The sequence below is a fragment of the Trichoderma citrinoviride genome (genome assembly GCF_003025115.1).
Source record: "Trichoderma citrinoviride strain TUCIM 6016 unplaced genomic scaffold BBK36scaffold_9, whole genome shotgun sequence".
Taxonomy (NCBI): Eukaryota; Fungi; Ascomycota; class Sordariomycetes; order Hypocreales; family Hypocreaceae; genus Trichoderma; species Trichoderma citrinoviride.
This window is the reverse complement of record NW_020194717.1, coordinates 1,678,925-1,700,671: the sequence shown is the minus strand read 5'-3', so window position 1 is coordinate 1,700,671 and position 21,747 is coordinate 1,678,925. Positions and strand designations below refer to the sequence as shown.

The following is a 21,747-nucleotide window of genomic DNA, read 5'->3' as shown; positions in this document are numbered from 1 at the left end:
CTTAAAGGGATAAAGCGCAGGGTAAAATAATTTTTCTAGCTTACTCTTTTAAGTATTATTAAGCTATTGCTCTTATAATACTCTTATAGCACTAATTAAACTATTAGTTAACCTGCTAAGTAAGAAATATAAGAGGAAATAACTATTAAATAACTGCATAGCTATATAAGTAGAAAATATAAGTAATTCTAATAATAAAGAGAATAGAGAGGTAAATATAGTAGCAGTAAGTTATAATATGCTAAATTTAAAGAAATAGTAGTATTATAAGAATATTATATATTATAAAGTGTAAAGTGAGGTATATATAGTAGTATTATAATTATAATATAAGTAATATATATATAAAATATATAAAAACGCCTAGGTATTATAAATAAATTATTAAATAATAAGCTTAAGGAAATAAGTTACTTATAGCTAAGTTATATAACTTATGAAATTATATTATATATTACCTTAAGTATATAGGTATTAGATATATAAAGGTATATACTTTAGTTTAGAGGTATAACCTTATACAGGGTTACTCTTATCCTAGGTACCTTAAGTATATTTATATAAGGGATTTTTTAGCAGTACTGTATTAAATATAGTAGAATAACATTTCTAACTAAATTACCCTGCTTTTTACGCAGAGCTAAAACAGCAGGAACTAATATATTATAATCCTACTTATTAGCTTTACTTTTAGTAGCTAACTATTTAAACTAAGCCTTATAATTAAGTATAAAAAATCTAGCCTGCACTTAAAATAAAGCCTAACCTTCTGTAATTCTTATATACACTTAATTTATATATAAATAAAAATAATATTATATTTTTAATAATAATTATTATATTAAGATATTATAAATAACTTCCTTATTACCTTTAAGGCTATAGTTATAATCCTAGAAGATTATAATTAACCTTTTTATAATTAAAAGCTAATTTTTATATAAGCTGCTGCTATTAAGTTTAATATTAATCTATTAGTAATAAAATATATAATTTCCTTATTTTAAACCCCTAATCCTATCCTTTAATAGCCTAGGCGGCTGTAATTATTAATAAATAATAAAGATAAGGCTTTAGTTATATATATTATATAGTTATAAAAGGGAGGATTTCTTATAACTAAGACCTAGGTTATAGCTACTGCTAATAACCTTTACTATTATTATAATCTTAAAGTTACTAATTTAAGAAGAAACTAGTACTTATAATAGCTTTAAAACTATTTAAAGCTTTAAAAGTCCTTTATTAAAGCTATAAATAAGGCCTAAAAGGCATTTAAAGCCTTTAACCCTAACTATTTAAAGCTTTTCTTTAATAACTTTATTAATATTATTACTAAATATAATATAAGTCTTTTAAAAAGCTAGAATAAAAATAAATATAGTATTTAAAAGGGATGCCTTTAAAAGTGTATTTTTATTATTATTATATATATATTTTAAAGCTAGTAGCTAGAAGTTATAAATTTAAGTAATAAAAAGTCTTTAACCTTTATTAGCTATATTAATACTATTTTATAGTAGGAAGCATATAGGCCTTAGGCTAGGTAATGGATAAGGGTGTGATAAGGCTAACTAAGCGAGACTAGATAGCTATAGTGTATAAGAAGGAAGATACTCCTAATCCTAGATAGAAAACTAAGTAAGTTAGTCTTTAAGAAATAAGCCCTAGATTGCTAAACTAAGCTAGAATAGCTTAGTCTTTATAAGATTAAATAGTATCTTAACTTATTTATATATAGCAGTCCTAATAGTTTATTAGTAAATGGATTTCCTATAAGACAGTTTAGTTATAAAGAGGTGGTGTTTAAAGGTATATGCTCTAACTGTTAATAAACTATTAATAAGTTTATACTGCCTTAGTTAATTTTTAAAACCTTCTTTATTAAGTTTTAGGCTAAGATTAAGAGTAATAATAATATTTATTTTACTTATTTAAAAGAAGGCTTTTTAAATAGTAAGATAACCTTTTAATAGCTTTATTACTTTAACTATTACTTATAAAAGAAGTTAGCTAAAGCTATATATTTTAAGCTAAGTCTTAAAGAATAGTTTAATTATAATAAATAGCTTTAAGATTAATATAATCTCTTAATACTACTAATTATACTATTAATTTAAAAACTTAAAGAAAAGAGAATATATTACCTTTTTATTATTAATAGCTTCCTTAGCTATATAATAATTAACTTTATTAAATATTATATTAAATTTAATATTATTATTATTATCTTCCTTTCTTACTTAACCTATATTCTTTAACCCTTTAATATTAGTGTTTTTTAGCTACTTAAAAACACTTATTAAAAATACTCTAGAAGTTAGTCTTTAAAAGTAATCTAGCCTTTATATAGTTAGATTTCCTAGCCTTATTTTAAAAGATATATAATAAAGGCTTTATAAAATATAATATTATTATAGGCTTTAAGAAAATAAAAATTTACTTACTAAATATAGCCTTAACTATTATTTATATCTTTACTAAATACTTAAGATATTAATAAGCTATTAACCTAGTGTTTATATTATTATTATTTAAAGAGATATATTTTTATTAAGCTTTAGCTGCTATATACTGTATTTATAAGAAATATAATAACTTTATAAGCTTATTAATTAAAAAAGGCTTTTAATAAGCTAGCCTTATAGTTATAAAGGCTATTACTTTAAAGAGATATATTAATAACTTTATTATTAATTAAAATTACTATATTAAAAAGTTAATAAGTTATAAAAAGCATAGCAGGCTTATCTAGCTATTTAAGGAGTTTTATATAACTGCTATTAGCCTTAATTAAATTTAATAATAAGATAAGAGGTTTAAAAAAGCTAATAATACTAAGTTAATTAAGTTATAAGTTTATAAAGCCTGCTAAGTTATTAAGATTAAGATTAAATAATTAAAAAAGCTTTAGTAAGATAATTATATTAAGAGGAAGGCATTAGGCTTAAAAAGGATAACCTTTAAGACTTAGCTAAACTATATAAAAAAGAAGGATAAGTTCTTTACTTTTAAGGTTTAAAATAAGAAATTTATAAACCTTCTTAGCTATAAAGATAATATCTTCTTTATTAATATAACTAGTTAATATTCTTAATATATTAAAGATATTATCTAGCGCACTTAAATAAAGCCTTATATCTTAAAGCAGATATTTAACTATTCTTAAAAAGCCTTAATAAATAGCTTAATTAACTTTATAATAAGCCTTTTTAATAATTAAGATAATAATAATTATAAAGCTATATAAGAAGAAATATAAGGCATAATATAATAAACCTTTATTAACTTTATTAATAAGGCTAGTAGTAAGGCTAGTAGTAGTAAGGCTAGTAGTAGTAATAATAATAACTTTAATAACCCTCCTTTATTATTAACCTTACTGCTATTACCTAGATTAAAAACGCTGCCTTAATAGCCTTATAATATAATTAAATTTATACTATAAGACTTTAAGAAAATACAGCAGTAATAAAGATTTAATAAATAATTTCCTTTAGAATGTAATTTAATATAATTATAAAAAAAGTAACTTAAAAATAGCTATATTTTATATATAATTTAATATACTTTCTTTTTTAAGAAGTTAGGCCTTATTTTAAGTGCAGGCTAGATTTTTTATACCTAACTATAAGGCTTAGTCTAAACAGTTAGCTACTGAAAGTAGAGCTAACAAGTAGTTCTAGCTAATATTACCTTAGAAAAAAGAGGCCTGGGCTCTTTAAATAAAAACATACCTAGGCAGTCACGTGATATACGCACTTTGCCTCATTGAGTTATTAAATGCGACGCTGCTATTTGTCCTTATAAAGAGCTTATAGCTATTAGATTCTTAAAATCTTATGAATTCTTTTAGGGTAGCTGTATAATATGGGTTAACTTACGAGACTGTAACTTCCTCGTTCAATCGCTAGCACATGAATTGTCTCCTGGGATTATTCTTATCTACTACCTTATACTTCTCTAGAGAGACATGATATCTTGTAAGAAGTCGTTGTTCCCTCTGCCTGTAGCTCTCTGTAACACAAGGAAAGCAACTTGAGTCCTTACGGCCCGTGTTTGCAGCATAGAACATAATAGATATAAATAGCGATACAAAGATGTCAATTCCCTTTTTTAGATCTAATAGATTCATTCTATCAAACGCACTTACAACGTCTGGATATATCCAAAAGCCTTCATGAATTTACCCTGCAAAATCCACCGCTGTATCGGTAGAGTCTCCGACTCTCTGCATCAACGCCAAACATCCGCCCCTTGCGCCAGAACCGGCAATCTGATCGACCAACCTTTTGGGATCAGTATTTTGGAACCACCAAGCACAGTCTCTATCTTCTGGTGAGAATCTGGCCTCTGGACAAGACCCCTGAGTAACTTCGACGGAACCGGTCGACATGACCGCTACTTCTTCCAGGTTGTTTCTCCCACTACCTAGATGCGAGAGGCAACGTCCTATAGATGGGTTCAGATGATGGGTGGTGATGATAGCTGGAATTCACCGCAGTTGTTCTAGGCCAGATAAGTCATGAGGACGTATGTTTGTACATGAACCATGAAGGGCATCATGAAGTGCGGCTTATCCCTACTTCCTGAGGGTTTCGTCTAGACAATATTCGAGGAGATAGGAAAGCTGGTGTTGAGGCGAGAAGAGTGGTCTGAAATAAGCACGAGATGTGTTTGTAGATCTCCCGTGCGAGACGGTCCAGTGAGCCCGCTCTTGGACAGGCGATTGACATCGCTCCGTTGTCAGCCGGTAGCCACCGAGGATCGTGTACACGCAGCTGGCCGACAGATATCGGAAGTCTGAGGCGTTGTAAGGAACGCTGACCTGGATTTACCCAGCGCACGGTCGCGGTGCCAAGCGCATAGAGGGCGAACCGCCAACGCTTTCGCCATTTGCACAGTCCTCTATGTTCGTAGCACAGAGCAAGGTCATTCCGAGCATGGTACAACGTGCCATATCCGTCGGGAACCTCCAAGATCTAACTCGGGAATGCGAGCCTTGAGCTTTTGGAACCGATGGCTGACATCGTAGCGAAACCGGGCGGCAGCGTTTCCGCCAAAGGATAGGGATAGAGGCGCCTCCGAAACCTCATCCTTAGTAGAGGGCAGGAAAGTCCCATGGTTCCAGGGTTCTCGGCCAGAAGTGGCGAAATAAGCCCAGAGTTTGTCATTTGGAGACTGGCATGACCCAAGACAATGATACATACTGATGCTCAAGCTTGTTTCGTTATTGCTCATTCTCCGGCGGAGTGAGACGTCGTAATCTGTGCTGCATATGAGACACGAGTCCTGCTTCGAATCAAACTCGAGGTCCTTTCCGTCATGATGATACAAACAGGGCAGTGTTGTTTGAATGCGTGGATAGTAACGCAAATAGTTCATTCGTAGACCGTCGTGGCGAGAGCAACAGGACGGCTCTGCCGAGCAATAGAGATGATTACAGATCGGTATCCCGATACTGCTAATTAAGCGGTTCAGGTGCTCCAAGGGTACATGAGGCCCGACTACGGCGTAGAACCTGGCGAGATAGAGCTTGTCATTGACGATCCTAGGGGTGTATCGAAAGGAAAATCTCCAGGCGTTTTCAGCTCTCGATACCGCCTCGAGACCTCGTCCGGGAAGCTGGACAAAAGTGCGGGTTTTCTTCTTTGGTACAAGCTTGAATTGCTCTGGTGAGCTGATACGTGACCAGAGACATTCATCCAGTTTAACAACGTCCTCAAACGCTTCGTATCTTTCCAGGCTTTGCGGAGAAATACCGTGAGGGAACCCGTAAAGATGTCGACGCATGAACAAATAGACTTCCATGAATGATATTTGACCCTTGTCTAGGAAGACATTATAGCGTTTCGGAAGTTTGATGTGACCTGACCGGATGACAACAGGCAGCCAGAGGGAATTCTCGAAAGAACGAGTGGAGTCTGCATGAGCTTGGGCTCTCCAGTCGAGACTTGGATTAAGCGGGCGTAGCCTGGTGCAACAGTAGCAGAAGTATGTGTTGGGGACATCCTTTTGCAAAGTTGAAAGGAATTTGATCCGATCTTCCAATCCAAGACACGACCTGAATTCTTCTGGAGTTAATTTTGCAAAGAATTTGCAGGTCATAGCTAAAGAAAGTCGCCATGGTCCTTCGAGGAAACTGATGAGCATCAAGAGGATTTCCGTAGGAAGTGTGAATATTGTTAAACGCGGGGGGCTACTTAAGCCTTTGAAACCTTTCCTTCTAGATGCATTGGCGTTGATGAAGCGCTGGCTGCGGCGTCTAAAGATAGGGTGTCCGTCGTGCTGATGCATTGAAGACTGTATCTAATATGAGGTGTAAAAATTCTTTCATCGACGGGACATCGGGAAAGGGGGTTTTATTCTTTGTATTGCAGAACCGTGACTCACCGAAGTTTGTTACCTAATACGTAACACACTTGCATGTGATCGATGCGGTCTAAATATTCGGAGAAGTAGAGGCAACTTTCGATCAGGTTGACTTTGCATCTTGTGGTACATGGCGCACATAAAGTTCGAAGGGTTTGTGTCCTATGGGAACGATCCATTGACATGTGACATCATTCAGTGTTAGACCAATAACTGAACCTGATCCAGGGAAGCGAACACTTTATCAGTGCACGAATGTCACACTTGCTTGAAGTCGAGGCCTGTGCGATACTGAATTATCGTACTAGATTGACGGCGGCGGAAGCTGTGAAACGGAAGCGTACTAGGATGAAGATGCAAAGCTGAGAGCATGGAGATTTAATATGTGACCCAAGCTCTATAGTTACTTCCCAGAAGCAAGTCGCGATGCCCATTAAGCCCGTGAGATCGAAATGTCATCATACGGTGAAAGTATTGCCGTTAAGTTCGATAAGTTTAGAGCTGGCCTTCAGCAGCTCCATGTCACAGGCGCTATTGTCCAGAAAAGCCGTGATTTTCCAACCAGCCGAATTGTAATGACTGTCCCGCCGAGAGCTTCCAACGACCTCGTGTATTCCTATACTTTACCAAATGTTCTGATTCTTTGAGGTGCGATTATAACCACAAAACAATCCCTTAAGAGAATCCGGCCCTTACTAGTTGTGTCCTGCCATCTCAACCGCTCTATCGGTAGAGCCTCTGACTCTTCGTGTATCAATCTCAAATGTCCACCTCTTGAGTCGAAACGGCGAACTCGCTTGTCGCTCCGTTATGACAAAACATGCACTGAGTAAATTGGCCAACCAGTAGGTACCCAGTCAAAGGTTTCAAGCTGAGTCAAGCTACTGAACGTTGCAGGCAGGCCTGAGAATTAAAGACGAATTCATAATAGGTAATTGCTCTTCTTCGGATCGTTTCTTAGTAGCCGGCCTAGGAGTGCCTAAACAGTCAGACCACTTTCTAGTGTATTACTGATTTGGTCATTGAGGTGCTGGCGACGCTCGGAGAAACTACTGGCTGAAACCGCTGGGGAAACTGGATGTAGTCACGTCTCTTTACATAACAACACATCTACCCTTCTTCTCGAGCTTGTGGATCCTCTCTGTCAGCTCCTTAATCTTCTCCTCACTCGACTTGGCCGCCTCTTCATTCATCCGCCTCTCATCCGAAATCGTCTTCTCCATGCCCTCCATCATCTTCTTGTAGTGATGCTCCAGCGCGGCCATGGCGGCCTTGTTCTCCTCAGCAGCGGTCCGCAAGAGCATCTCCTTCATCTCGGCAAGCTCCTTCTGTTGCTGCTCCTTGAGTTGTGAGAGCTGGCTCATAATCTCCCGTCCCGCGGCAGTGTCTTTGAGTGCTTTGTTGTCTTTACCCATCTCCTCCTGCAGCTCGAGGAAGAAGGGCTCGTTGTCCATCAGCATGGATGCAATCTTCTTGGCGGATTGAGCCGAGGCGTCTTGTCGACAGTACTGTGCACCAAAGGCCATGAAGACGCTCCAGAAGTTGCCCTGGAGTTCCCGCTCGCGGTTCAATCCCTCCTCTGGGGTCACCTTGTCCCACATGCTGGTCGCCAGGATGACATTCTTGAGGTTCTTCTCGCCTGTGAGTTTTCGGAACATGTCGAGGTTCTTGGTGGCGTGATGGGTGACGCGATTATCTGAGATGGGATGGAGGTAGATTATGCCCGACAGGCGCATTTCCTTGGAGTAGCCTGCCGATAGGTAGTCTGCGATCATTTCGAGGACTTCAGTATCTGACAGATAGGTGTCGGAGAAGCCTGGAGTGTCGACAAAGCGGACAGTGCGGCCATCGATTGTGGTCTCGATGATTTGGATCTCCTGGGTGCCTTTACAAGCTCCTGTTAGCAGGTATAAGAGCTTAAAGAGCTTGGCTTTGCCCTACATGAAGTGAGATTGTGGCCGATCTGAAGGTCTGTCCGCCCGGTCGCATTGGCAATAAAAGTCGTCTTTCCAGACCCCGTCATGCTGTGTGCAGTGTGAGCTGAGTGCTATCGGGGTTAAACCATATTGAAGTGAAGGCATACCCCATTACGGCAATCACAATGTCTCTGCCTCTCAGCTTATTGTACATTGACTTCATGTTCGCTTTCGTCTGCGAATAGAACGAAGAACTGAGGGAACCATCATTGGGAACCAAAGGTTTCCCAGAAGCAGAAGCAGCAGCATCGCCGTTGCTACCACTATCCTGATTCATTCTCGAAGACTGCTGCTGGTTTGGCTGGAGGCGGCTGATGAGCTTGGGAGTCTGGTAAGAAACTGCGGGGGGGCTGTCGAACGTTGTCGAGTTGATCATGGCAAAGTCGTCGTCGGAGACGTCCGGAGTGTCCACTCTCGCCATTTTGTGTTTTATATCACTCGAGATAGATCAAAGAGAAGAATTTCTTTTTTTTTTTTTTGAAAGGAAGAAGAGATGGAAACATCGTTACGTTTGGGCTGTAATGAGGCCTGGCCTTCAGATAGCGTTACGTCACCCCTGTACGCGGATGCAGCCAGTGAGGCGCTTACACGCAGCTGATAGGCCTTGAAGACTTGGTCTCCAAAACAGTGGCGAGATTTCGAAAGCGTGGGGAGAGTCATGAACCAGTCATTTTTGCCTGCACTACCGTCTGCCTTTGGTTTTGTTTTGTCCTTTCTTTCGAGATTGAAGATTGTAAGGACGGAATGACAGGCGTCATAGTAGGTAGATGGACTGGATTGCGACAGGTCACCTCCGTGCCGAGTAAACTGTAATGCTAGCTTTTGCAAACTGATATCGTAGGACATGTAGGCATTTCTCACCCCACCCTACCTTCGTCGCCTGGAGAACCAAGTAAAGAGTGATAGATGTATGTATTATATTAAAAGTAAAATAACCATACATATTTATATATTTGTAGAGATATATTCATATATTCAAAGAGAGAAATAGCTATATACCTAAAGAGTGACATAGCTATATATGTATCTCTAGAAATATATATTGAAGCTTAAGTAGAGAATCTCATTCATCTTCTTCAGAAACTGGAGGTTTCGGGCCGTCAGAAATGTGACGCTTCCCACTGCCATCTTTCGTATCAAAAGGGTGCGTCAGTAATCCTAGCAACTGTTCATCGTTTCACTTAGTATCGAACATAATAATCTACACTGGATGCCAACGTACCCAATGTTCCAGCTCAGCTTCATCTTCGGATAATTCTTTGTATTTCTCATCGAGACGCTCTACATTTGTATATTCTTGTCAGAAATTGAATGCCATCGTTGGGAGACGAAGAGTGATCCTTACCAGTCGTACACCATAGCAGCCCATCGAGTACCGGGTCGTTACGGAGTTCTTCGAGAAAGGATTCGGCACTAGAGTCATTGCCAATCTGACTGATCTGGAACATGACCGCTTTTACTTGTCTCAGTACATGTACGTAGAAGCTGATGCGTGGAACTAAGCATATGAGAAAACACTCACTGTTTCTGCCGTAGCCGTACTTGTCAAGCAACTCTGCGCATCCTATGATCTGGTCTCTTAACTCATTTCTAGGCTCTCCAGTCTCGCAGCCGTCTATGAGACAATATACGATAATGGGTCTCTCCAGCTTCCTGCCTTGAGCAATGGGATCATAAACCCATGGATCGAGTATCTTGCGCCGCAAGTTTCTGCCAACCTTAGTGTTTCCCCGAGGCTCAACCCTTGCAAAGACTTCTTCCAGTTCTCCAGTAGTAGTGCACTCAGCTTGGGTTCTGTGGTTGAGGAATTGCAGACAAATCTCGGGTGGTTCGGGCACTACAAGCTCATAAATCCGCGCCATATGGGAGACAATTCTCAGCTGGTCACGCCAACGAGTACCACATTTCATGGAGGTGCTGTCGTCTGACACATCGGTCAGTGCCCTGTTAGGTCGAAGTTATGAAGTAAATGGATCATTCGTTTTGGACCGCATACTCACCACAGTAAAAGACCAGCCGGTGAAGAGCCAATTTGGCGAGTGAAAAGATGTCTTTCCCCTTGAAATTCGACATACGGTCGTCTTTCAGCTGCATTGACTTCACAGCAACCCTTTGCGGGTAATATGCGCCTGTGGGATAGTAATCAGAGAGGCCATTTTTCGTGATAAACCTCTCAAGATTGAGGTATAGGGAGTGCATGGAGTTTTCATCCTCCTCCTCTTCTCCTGCGAGTAGATAGGCGCTAGATAGAGCGCTGATACTCTCTGCGACATGCTTGGGAGGCAAAAGATCATCCAGTAAACTGTACACACTGTCTGATATCTCACTGTTTGAGGTGCTAGTGCTCAGCCATCTTTGCGCTTGGCGAAGCGTCGATCTATCTTCAAGCCCTGTGAGTTTAGGTGTGTCTGACCACGGAAGCGCTAACAAAGAGAACTTATGGATGTGGTCTGCTATATGATCAAGTAAGTCTTCTGGATTCAGCTTGTCCTCTTGGGGCCGCACGATGCATAACGGACAAGCTTTGACGGCGGGAGCCGTTCTTTTGCAAATCGTTGACAACTTCAAAATGTCGGTGACTGAGATTGTGTCTCCATGTTGCCGTCTCATATGATCCATGAAGGCTTTGTCATCCAGAAATTTCTCAGCAGTATCGGCGTTACTGCAAACATAACACTCCCAATAAACGGATGACTCGTGTTCCAGCCGTAGGTGTGTTTTCCAGGCGTCTCGCGTGGTGAACAATTGTATTTCCGCTGCACAGCCCGAGAAGATGCATGTGAATGGGCAAAGATCCTCAGACAGATGATTCCTGTAACGCATGATTGTCAACGAATGGTCTGTTTCAGGCGAAAGTTATCCCAAGACTCGATTTACCTCCACGACAATTGCGTCGATCCGCTCTTTGCCGGAACCTGATAGCAACATGGACATTGCACTGTAGCCTCATTCTCGACTGCTATTGTTGTTGGTGTCCCCTCTGAACATTCCGGCACCATAAAAATCAAGTCTGAATCCTTGAGGGGTTCTAGCCATCTCGACTTCAGTGTAACCTCACCTTCATCCACAGGGATTCCAGGGATCGCAGCTTTTGACACAAGCTCTCGAGGTGGCTTGCTTGTCTGCTCAGTATGAACGACCAGGCTAGACACCCAGTTGATCGTCCTTTGAAGCAACAAAGTGGGACGAAGTAGCTTGCTTTCCGCCATCTCCGATTTGTATTGCATAGTGGCGCGTTGACCAGTTGATGTCTCGGGAATAGAGTCCTGTTCTGTGACATCCTGAGCAGTGAACCCAAGCTGTCTGCTTTCCCTCATCTCCGATTTGTATTGCTTAGTGGCGCGTTGACCAGTTGATGTCTCGGGAATAGAGTCCTGTGCTGTGATATCCTGAGCAGTGAACCAAAGCTGGTCACTTTTGTCGGCTTTCTTCAATGTCAGCGATGCCAATTTTTCTGCGTTCCGCCTGGCGTATAAAAATCGGTTGCGACGCCGCATGTTAGCAAAAATGAGACGGTCGATCTTCTGGCGGTTGCTGTTATCCAATCTTGCAAAATCATCTGAGGAGCTTAAGAATAAAATGCTTCTCAAGTATGTCTTCAGAGCTCGAAGGTCAGATACATCGATCTCTTCTGAGTGTTCGTAGTTCTCATCGTTCAAGTGTTCATAGTCATGGAACGTGAAGTTTAGGTCTGCTCTGCGCAGCCATGTGGACGTGCCAAAACCTGCCAAACTTGTGGTTAAACGAATGAGTTCGTCGATAGAGTACTCGACATCTATCATTGCTTGTTCCAATGGAGACAGTGATTGCTTTGGACCGCTATGGCCACTGCTGCTGGTATTCAAATCACTGGACCATAATTGGAAAGCTTCTAGTGCTTCGTGCGAGAGATACGGAAGGCGGATGTTGTCGTAGACTCCAGTTTGGGTGATGCGCTGTGATTTCCGGTTCACTGCCATCACGGTTAGCGTACATGTACAGTTACTTCCTCATTATCAGTCATTATCAGTCATACCAATTTCGATGCAGTTTCTGGTAAATGCCTCCAACGCAGACAGGAAAGCCAGTACTGCAGCTCGAGGAGCCGGTTGGTCAAGAATGCGGTTGTCGAGACTAGACGGAGATATAGACGACGCTTCTACTCCGGCCGCCCAGAGATTAAAATCTAACAGGCGATTTTCAGCCCATTCATCCCGCATGAGAGCTTCTTCGGAGGTGCATTCTTCGAGAGCGAAGCGTGCGGCCTGCGTTGCTTCAAATATGTCGAGCGGGCCCAGCGGAGGAGGGTTGGTCATATCGCCAGCCAGAGCATTCGCTTGTACTGAAGCCAAGGCCCCCGTATTTGCAGAGAAGAGAGAATCGAGGATCAGAAGCTGTACGTGTCTGGACCTACATGTTTTTGACTCCTCATTAATTTGGACATTCATCGATGATAGGCTGAGATAACAGAGGCATACTGGTATCATGCGGCGGGGTTCAGCCATGGTTGCCTGCCCAAGAAAGAAATTTAGAATTGGGCATCAGCAGCCTTTGTCAATTTTGTAGTGGACTTTTACTTTCAACATTATCTACTTTCCACTGCTTACTGTGATCGAAATGGACGCTCGGAAGATGAGACAGCTGGCCGCTGATACCACTTTGGTAATGGCACACGCAGCAGCGATGGCTTCCATGGATATATCAAAAAGAACAGTATCTCGAGACCAGTATCAACTCCGAATACTGAGCCCTCTCGTGGGGTGGCTCTGGCAGACTCACCATGCTCTAGTGAATGAGGCACCCGGACGGAGTGATAGAGTTGACGAGAGGCTTCCAATGCTTCTCAAGCTTCTCGAAGCCGTTTGCAAGGTGAGTTTCCTTGACGGTAAGCGCAGCTGTAAATATCCTGACCACAAAATCTGATGCAGTGGCCACCATCCTTTGCAATCAAAGGAGCGGTTGCCAGTCATCCGTTCCCGTTCCTCTACGCAATGACGCAACAACCATCCAGCAATACAGGCGAAGTTCTACGCAATTTAGCCGCCACGATATTGAGATTTGCTTCCTCAAGTGGGCCGTATGTGGGCAATTTCCTCTCGAATCTTGAGACGTTTGTGTCCCGCGCAGACTCGAATTCACACGCACGGGAGCATGACCGAGGCCAGTCGAACCAAAGTCTTCCAAATAGCTTAATCGAATCGCCGGATGAATACCCCAGCATTATAAACGAGACTCTATACGCCACACTATCGCAGCACTCCCGTTGTCACTGCCCCGGCGATGATGAATCCTACACATATCGAGAGCATTGGGCGAGGCTGAGGCTAGGGGCCAAGCCCTTCGTAACACGAAATCACGTTGTGTTTGACATACTCTTTTCTGCTGCTCCTGCGAGGAGCCATATACTTGAGGCTCTGTGGCAGCATTTGCGGTTGCAAATCCCCAAGTATAACTCTTTGCCTCTGCCTTTATCTATCGGAGGTTTCTAATCGGTGAACAGGCCAGTGAATCCGAAAGTAGTACGGTATGCGAAAAAGGAGGACGATAATCTTTCGTGTGAACTATCTATCACACAGAAAGAAGACCATAAGCTCATTCGAGTTGAAAATCTTTGCAGTCTCCTTGGTCGCCGGCTTGGCAGTGTCTGCATACGCATCGAAATGATTGAAGGTCAACTTCACCAGCTGTTTGATGCAGAGAAGTCCGATCATGGCCTATTGCAGAACCAGAGCGTTTCACTGTCTCGAGTTCTAGAATGCCAACGACTGCCGACCAGATCCAAAATCCTGCTGGCATATGTTCTGGCAAAATCAGTTTGGCAGTATTATGACTCTGATTTCATGAGAGCTCCTTGGACAACCGATTCAGTTCACTTCATGCGGGAGAGCCGGTGGAGAGAATCCCCGAATGAAGACATTAACACTGCTATCCCATGTCTTGCATTTAACCCGCCGTCACCAGATCAATTCGAGTCTGCAGAATTCTACGATGGCGACAGCGTTCTCCATCGGTATCCCAGAGTGCTGGCCTTGGCTGTTTTACTTGTGGACATTTTTCAGAATGAACAGAACACGGTGAGAAAGGCGAAATCTATAGAGGAGCGGATCAATAACGATTTCATGAGATGTCATGAGATCGTCGAGAGCGAGTCCTGGCCAGACTTGGATCTCAAAAACAATGACGCGATCTGGACTTACAAAGACGCTGTCCGAAAATGCCTCGATCCCAACCTCTTCCATGTCTCCAACTCTCCGAACGCCTCATCCAAAGCCGCGATTAGAAAGCGGCGCAATGCTCTATATACCTACGTGGTTTTACCACTAGCGACTTTGTGTACTGATGCTGGCATCGTCGACGAGTCCGACGGAAGACACCGACTGACTTATTCGGAGACGAATGTTGAATCATCCAACGCATCAATGCCCGCACTGTTGGACTCTCTGAATAAGCGAATGTGAGTCACATCCTTCATTTCTATTGCGGAGGCGTATGTAATAAACTATGTAACAGTAGCTCTTCTGCAATATGGCTCGAAAGCCTGATGAGTTCATACTTGACCGGGCTTGTAATCAAGCAATACAGAGCAAACCTTTCATTGCCACGCATCCGGATCGCGATTCTAGACACGGGATATGATGCGGGGTCGCAATTCTTCACTGCTACCGCTCGCATGAGACGACTGGTAAATTGGAAGGACTTTGTGAATCGTCAAGAGCAGCCTGTTGACCGCGATGGCCATGGTTCACATGCTCTCTCCCTCCTGATGAAACTCGCACCAGCAGCAGAAATATGCGTGGCCCGAATAGCAGAGAACTCTCAAGACCTGCAAAGTCGAGCTCTTAGCATTGCACAAGTAAGATGATGGCACAATGTCTACGCGGTAGCCGATCTTAACTTCCTCTGAAAGGCAATCGAATGGGCCACAAACCGTGATGGTGCCGACGCAGACATTGTATCCATGTCTTTCGGATTCTCAGAAGAACCTTTGGTGAATACAATGGCAGTCATCAGCAACGCCATTCACAAAGCCATTCATCAGCGAAACGGCCAGGTCTTGTTCTTTGCGGCCGCAGCAAACGATGGCGGTAATCAAAGAGAAGCGTTCCCAGCTCGGCACAACGAAGTCATCTCTATTCGGGCGACCGATTATCAGGGTGCATTCCAGCATTTCAACCCAGCAGCTGACGCGTTGGAAACGCACATCTTTGGTACATTGGGGACAGATGTTCCGGGCGTTTGGCTGAGTCCACATGAGGAAGGAATCTGCAAGACAGGAACATCAATTGCCACTCCTATTGTCGCAGGGATAGCGGCAACTATCTTGGGATATGCGCGGCTGGGCATAGTCTCGAATAGGTTTGATGAGGACGCGCATATGGAGAGACTTTGGACAAAGCGTGGCATGAGCTTGGTGTTGATGAAGCTTGCTCGCGAGATGGGTCAAAGACGCTTTTACATTTATCCACAGGAGTTCTACAGTGGAATGAACGAAAAGCAGCGGGACGCTCTTCTTTTGGAGGCGATGAGGCTTGTCTGAAACGAGTACATGTATTTACTCCCGCGAAGAAGTATGAGGTACGCCACTGAAGAGGTAGCTGTCATGGGGAATCATTGAGCCAGTAGTTCAGAATAGTGAAAGGGGCCGCCGATGCCAGCAATAATGGTAGCCAGATTCCTTGGATGAGCACACCGCAACCGGACTGTCGTCGATGGGGACGCTTTTGAACTTCGGTTAGCCATCGGATTCGGTCATCCCAATGGCTTACCTGCTGCAATAGTATAATTTATCAGTCTCAGAGGCCTCCATGTGTGTACAGTCAACTGATTGGACAGTGATGCATCTCGTTGGGCACCATGCAGATGCTGCTTCAGCCTCAACCTCTTCCTGTCGTTGTATAAAAAGCTTAAGCCCTCTGAGCGTTTTGAAGGAAGCAAATTCTATGTCCTTGGTACCATTCTTGAATGAGATTCTCAGTATGGGTGTCAGAACTTACCTCCTTGCTCCCAACTTTACCTCTGAGTCGGATGGTCCGATACGAATCGGCAACATCATTGCTGATCCGTTTCATCCCACCAAATCGCTCAGCACTCCCATCAATCTGCCCCCTACAACTACACATACCGACTTCAACTGTTCAATTTCTCACGCTACCAGCACGTCGCTGCAAGGGAGCGTCTGGGCAAAGTTCCTTGAAAATGCAACTGGAAACATCAGTCGCAAAGTGAGCCAGGACATGTCGCTGGAATTCACGATGGACTCCCTGGAGACAATTCGCCTCAAGCAAGACCCTTTGGATGAAGAAGAAGTAATAAAGCGCATCATGGAGCCAAAGGTGCAGGGGGCCATTAAAGCAGGGCTGAGCGGAGCAGCGACCGTGTATATGATTACGGGACTCAAGGTCGCGAATGGATTCTGTATGAACAGGAGGGTGACTACATCTGCACGCAAGATGAGCATCAACATGGGATTTCCGGTTGTAGCAGGAGTTGGTATAGGCGCCGATGCCGGTGTTTTATACTCCAAAAGCAGAAGCGAGTCCTTTCAGTCGGGCGAGAGCATCATCTTTGCATATCAGTTGCACAGCATTGGGCGGAAGAGTTGGTGGGATAGGCAGATTGAGGTTGACGTCTATGCGCCAAAATGTGCATTCATGAATGCTGATGTTGAGGCGGAGGAGCAAGAGGAAGTTGTGGTTGAGTGGTGTGAGCATTTGGATTTATTAGAGGCTGCTGAGGAGAATGAGTATCCCTGCCCGGAGATGTTGGAGGCGGTTGATGATGAGGGGACATGTTATTGTATCGCATTTGAGGAAGTTCAGTCTTGATTTAAGTCGTTTCTACACAGTCTGCTCTAAGAAGTAAACAAAACTCTAAGATAAAGCGGGCGTACTATCAAATAGCTTGTTGGCGTCGTTCATCTTTCTTCGCCCTATGATTTGTATATACGTTATATATAAATTTTTATAATAATACATATTTATACCTATATATATGTATATCTGATAAAATATATCTATATCTATACTAGGTACATATATATTTATATCTATATACTGTCGGCCTGCAGTTAGATTCTGGATGTCTGTATATCATCCATCTCTTTAGAAGATCAGTAGCTATAACTACCCACTGGCATAAAATTATTCAGGAGTTTTTGTGAACAGACAGGTTCTCTAACTGCCAGTGAGGTTGTGTCTGCATTTTTCGCTGGTTATGGGCTGTGTCGCCCGGAGGCCAGCGCAGCCACCATGAGAAATGCTTTTGCTGCGGCCCTTATACGCGAAGCTCGATTGATGCAAGTTCACCACCGAATGGTATCAGTTGTCTGGTCAAAGAATACATATGCGGAAGACGTCTTCTAATACCTAGCGCCAGGGAAATGATTTCGGCCTGGGCACCTCGAGGCAGGAGAATGCCTGTAATCTGGCCGCAGCCAATCAACGAAATCTACGTCGTCAGGCTTTTGGGCTGCTGCCGCAGGGCTGTGCATGTTTACAGGATTCAGCCTCACGGCCGATTTCCTCTCTCGTACCATGAGTTCACTTGTCTCTGCCTCAGCATCGCAGCTCATGCTTTGGGAACTCGCCAAATTTTGAGGTTTGAAGCTTTCTCTACACCTCCCCTATGCTTGCTGACCCGATATTCCAGCACCTGAACTCCCGTTGCATCAACATATCCTGTTACTCTGATCGAACTGGATCCCGCTTGACTCGAGCACCGTTCTTCGTCCCGCCGACCCCCGATATGAATATATTTGCCTTCCGATAGTCGTCCGATACGATGATCGACCTAGATCCTAATCTCTATACGGTCGCATGGATCGCTCCCTTGGAGATCGAGGCGCAGGCCGCGCTGCACATGTTGGACAATAGACACCCGGGCAGATTTCGAATGGAACGTGGGGATGACTACGTCTTTCAAGCTGGAGATGCATGCGGGCACAACATCATCATAGCAACTCTACCGGCCGGCGAACTGTACGGCACAGGTTCTGCAGCGGCTCTCGCACATCAAGTCAAAAAGTTTTTCCCAAACCTTTGGTTCGGCTTGCTGGTTGGCGTCGCAGCTGGTCTTCCGAATCTCTTGCGCTGTCCACCGCTGGACATTCGTCTGGGCGATGTCCTCGTAGGCCTTCCTATTGGGGATAACGCTGGCTTGATACCTTATGACCTGGGAAAAGAGACTGGCGACAATGGATTTCAGCTACTGCGCGCCGGCCATGGATTGGCTAGGACCGAAACTGTCGTCAGATCGGCTATCGGAAGCATCAAACTCATGGCACCAAACGATGCAGACGAGGTCTTGCAGCATTACAAACGGATCGAACACAAAGAGCATTTTCTAGGAACGTATGCTGATCCCGGACAAGAGCAAGACAGACTCTATCAAGTTGATGAATGCGGCATCGAGCGTCTCGTACAACGAGAGCAAAGGCCGGTCTCGAAGCGCACTAGGATATGGTACGGATCAATAGGCTCAGGTGAAAAACTCATGAGGAACGCTCAAAAACGCAACGAACTGAGAGACAAATACGACCTTATCGGTCTTGAGATGGAGGCGGCTGGAACGATGGATCGAATCCCTGTCGGAGTGGTTCGAGGAGTCTGTGACTACGGGGATGAACACAAGAACAAAGAGTGGCAGCCATACGCTGCTGCAATGGCTGCTGCCTACGCAAGGACAATTTTGGGAAGGATAGGGCCAATTGTTAGTGAGTGGACACAGCATGATTGTCTTTGTTCATTGTCTGACTGTCTAACATTGTGTCTTAGCGAGTCAAGGGCTCAGCTTGAGCCTCTCACGCAAGCGAAATTTTGATGAGGGCAATTGCGTACCTCTCTCGGAAGTCGAACGACATAAGCGTCCATACTATGGGGTCATGTTTGCCCAGGACAGCAGCTGTGAAACCCTGGCTTCTGAGAACTGCAACCATGAAACCCCGATGTCGAGCCATGGCGACTCTACTCCAGAGTGTCGCACCAGTGGAGATGGCGGAATCATTCATTGCAAACCGCAGCCAGTGACAAAAGCCGTGGAATTGGATGCGACTCTCAAACAATCATTGATAGACCAGCTCTATTTTGACCAGATAGACGAGCGTCTAATAAACCTAACGGCCGCACAAGGCAAAACTTGCCGCTGGTTCCTCGACAAGGACGAATATATATTGTGGAACGACTCATCTCGACAGCCGGAGCACGGCGGATTTCTCTGGGTGAAAGGAAACCCTGGCACTGGAAAATCGACTCTCATGAAATTTCTCTTTGAGCAAGCGAAGGAAAACGTGAGAGATAATCCGTCGCAAATCGTTTTGTCTTTCTTCTTCCTGGCCCGGGGTACGGTCGAGGAGAAGTCAACAATAGGTCTTTACAGATCCCTTCTTCACCAGCTCTTTGAGAAAGCTCCGGGAACACAAACCAGCCTAGAATGGATGACAGACAATGGCGCAAAGGTCGTTCAGCGAAATGGCTGGAGCGAGCAAGCACTGAAGCAGACGCTTGGGCATGCCGTCCAGGCACTGGGCAGTCGGTCGCTGATGATCTTTGTGGATGCACTGGACGAGTGCAATCAAGACCAGGTTGCGGACATGGTTTGTTTCTTCGAAGAGCTGTGTGACAGCTCGCAAGACTGGAAGGTTCTGTTACAGGTGTGCTTTTCGAGTCGGCATTACCCAACAGTGGTCATTGAGAAAGGCATCGAGGTCACTCTAGAGGACGAAATCGGGCACACGCAAGATATTCAGCAATATATCAAGTCAAGTCTTAGGCTGGGCAAATCGGCGCAAGCCGATAAACTCCGGTCCGAGATTCTCGAAAAGTCCTCTGGAATCTTCCTCTGGGTCGTTTTAGTCCTTGAGATTCTCAACCGCGAATACCGGAAGAGACCTGACTCTATCCGGAAGATGGGCGATCGCCTCAAAGAAATTCCGCCAAGATTGCACGACTTGTTCGAAATGATTTTGACGAGAGATAGTGAAAACCTCGATCAGCTACATATCTGCCTCAAATGGATCCTCTTCGCAGTCCGTCCACTCAAACCACAGGAGCTCTATTTCGCGGTTCAATTTGGGCAAGACAAAGGATCCGCCGGCTTCTGGGACAAAGAAGATATCGAGGTTGACAAGATGAAGTCATTCGTGAGTAATTCTTCCAAAGGCTTGGCTGGAGTCACTCGTAACAGAGCTGCGGAAGTCCAGTTCATCCACGAATCTGTTAGAGACTTCTTGCGGGCCAAATACGAAAGCCAGCCGTCTGAAGCTCCAGGTGGTTTTGTGGGCCAGAGTCACATGCTTCTGAGAGATTGCTGCTTGGCTCAGCTGGAGAGCTTGGATCCTGAAACTGTCGGCATAGAAGACCCTTTGCCTCAGGCTTCTGCAATGACAGACGCACGAAAGAGAATCAATTCGGAATATCCATTTCTGGATTATGCAATTCTCAACGTCCTCCATCATGCCGACCGCGCTCAACAAAATGATATAGACCAGAGAGACTTCCTCGCCAAAGTCTCTCGTCAGAAGTGGACTTTTCTCAACAATTTTCTAGAGAAGCACCAGATTCGGCGATATACCAAATCAGTCAGCCTCCTTTATATTCTTGCAGAGAAGAATCTCCCTCATCTTATCTGCGTCCATCCTCGGGCAGCTTCATGTTTCGATATCGAATCTGAGGATGAGCGTTACGGCACACCGATCTTTGCGGCACTTGCTACGGGCAGCCGTGAGGCTGTTTGGGCGCTTTTAAGAAAGGAAGCGGAGATGATGCCCTCAGACTCCCCACTGCACAATCTCTGTGAAGGATATTGCCAGGACAGAAATAAACCGACCAGACTTGGACGCAACTTTGTCTTCTCACGACGAAAAGGCGTGATCTCCTATCTCGCCGAGGAAGAGGAAGAAACACTGCTTGCTTCTTATCTCCTTACCAGTGCGTTAGATCCCAACCGCCAGGTAACTGGCGTCATGAATCTCCTACGATCGGCTTCCGAAAAAGGACATGCTGTCATCGTCAAGTTCTTGCTTGAACGGTATTCCATTGATCCGAATGAGGCAGATTTCGTCTCGCCGCCGTTATACCAAGCTGCCTGTAACGGGCACGAGACTGTCGTCAAGTTATTTCTCGCACTTGATAACATTGATCCGAATAAGGGATGTGACGACTCATCACCGTTATCCGAAGCTGCCCGCAACGGGCATGAAGCTATCGTCAAGTTGTTGCTTGAACATGATGCTATTAATCCGAATAAGGGATATGACGACTCATCACCGTTATCCCAAGCTACCCACAACGGGCATGAAGCTATCGTCAAGTTGTTGCTTGAACATGATGCTATTGATCCGAATAAGGGATATGACAACTCGTCGCCGTTATCCCAAGCTGCCCTTAATGGGCATGAAGCTATCGTCAAGTTGTTGCTTGAACAT

The 21,747-nt window shown here is 43.8% G+C and overlaps 6 protein-coding genes across 6 annotated transcripts in view; 3 read left to right on the top strand and 3 right to left on the bottom strand.

The window, feature by feature from the left end:
- Positions 1-4,932: 4,932 nt before the first annotated feature.
- Positions 4,933-6,297, bottom strand: BBK36DRAFT_1121654 (hypothetical protein; the record flags this gene model as incomplete). The annotated part of the gene is made up of 1 exon (XM_024890849.1): positions 4,933-6,297. The coding sequence occupies one exon, from the start codon at positions 6,295-6,297 to the stop codon at positions 4,933-4,935; it is 1,365 nt and encodes a 454-aa protein (XP_024748808.1).
- Positions 6,298-7,466: 1,169 nt separating this feature from the next.
- On the bottom strand, positions 7,467-8,395 carry BBK36DRAFT_1122577 (P-loop containing nucleoside triphosphate hydrolase protein; the record flags this gene model as incomplete). The annotated part of the gene is made up of 2 exons (XM_024890961.1): positions 7,467-8,257; positions 8,314-8,395. The coding sequence occupies 2 exons, from the start codon at positions 8,393-8,395 to the stop codon at positions 7,467-7,469; spliced, it is 873 nt and encodes a 290-aa protein (XP_024748807.1).
- A 1,154-nt stretch (positions 8,396-9,549) lies between these two features.
- BBK36DRAFT_55910 (hypothetical protein) lies at positions 9,550-10,547 on the bottom strand (the record flags this gene model as incomplete). The annotated part of the gene is made up of 4 exons (XM_024898265.1): positions 9,550-9,629; positions 9,694-9,801; positions 9,871-10,272; positions 10,349-10,547. The coding sequence occupies 4 exons, from the start codon at positions 10,545-10,547 to the stop codon at positions 9,550-9,552; spliced, it is 789 nt and encodes a 262-aa protein (XP_024748806.1).
- Positions 10,548-13,163: 2,616 nt separating this feature from the next.
- BBK36DRAFT_21272 (subtilisin-like protein) lies at positions 13,164-15,864 on the top strand (the record flags this gene model as incomplete). Its single annotated transcript, XM_024897913.1, has 6 exons — positions 13,164-13,196; positions 13,256-13,773; positions 13,809-13,851; positions 13,904-14,781; positions 14,838-15,180; positions 15,235-15,864. The coding sequence occupies 6 exons, from the start codon at positions 13,164-13,166 to the stop codon at positions 15,862-15,864; spliced, it is 2,445 nt and encodes an 814-aa protein (XP_024748805.1).
- A 451-nt stretch (positions 15,865-16,315) lies between these two features.
- On the top strand, positions 16,316-17,014 carry BBK36DRAFT_38350 (hypothetical protein; the record flags this gene model as incomplete). Its single annotated transcript, XM_024898049.1, has 1 exon — positions 16,316-17,014. A coding segment is annotated over one exon (699 nt), but the record flags the coding sequence as incomplete, so codon positions are not given.
- Positions 17,015-18,107: 1,093 nt separating this feature from the next.
- BBK36DRAFT_1122447 (hypothetical protein) overlaps positions 18,108-21,747 on the top strand; it is a gene marked incomplete at both ends in the record, with an annotated part of 5,284 nt that continues 1,644 nt past the window's right edge. The window contains 4 exons of the mRNA XM_024890943.1: positions 18,108-18,626; positions 18,738-19,038; positions 19,109-19,203; positions 19,345-21,254. Of these exons, the coding sequence (XP_024748803.1) occupies positions 18,108-18,626; positions 18,738-19,038; positions 19,109-19,203; positions 19,345-21,254 (2,825 nt within the window). The remainder of the gene's footprint in view (positions 18,627-18,737; positions 19,039-19,108; positions 19,204-19,344; positions 21,255-21,747) is intronic.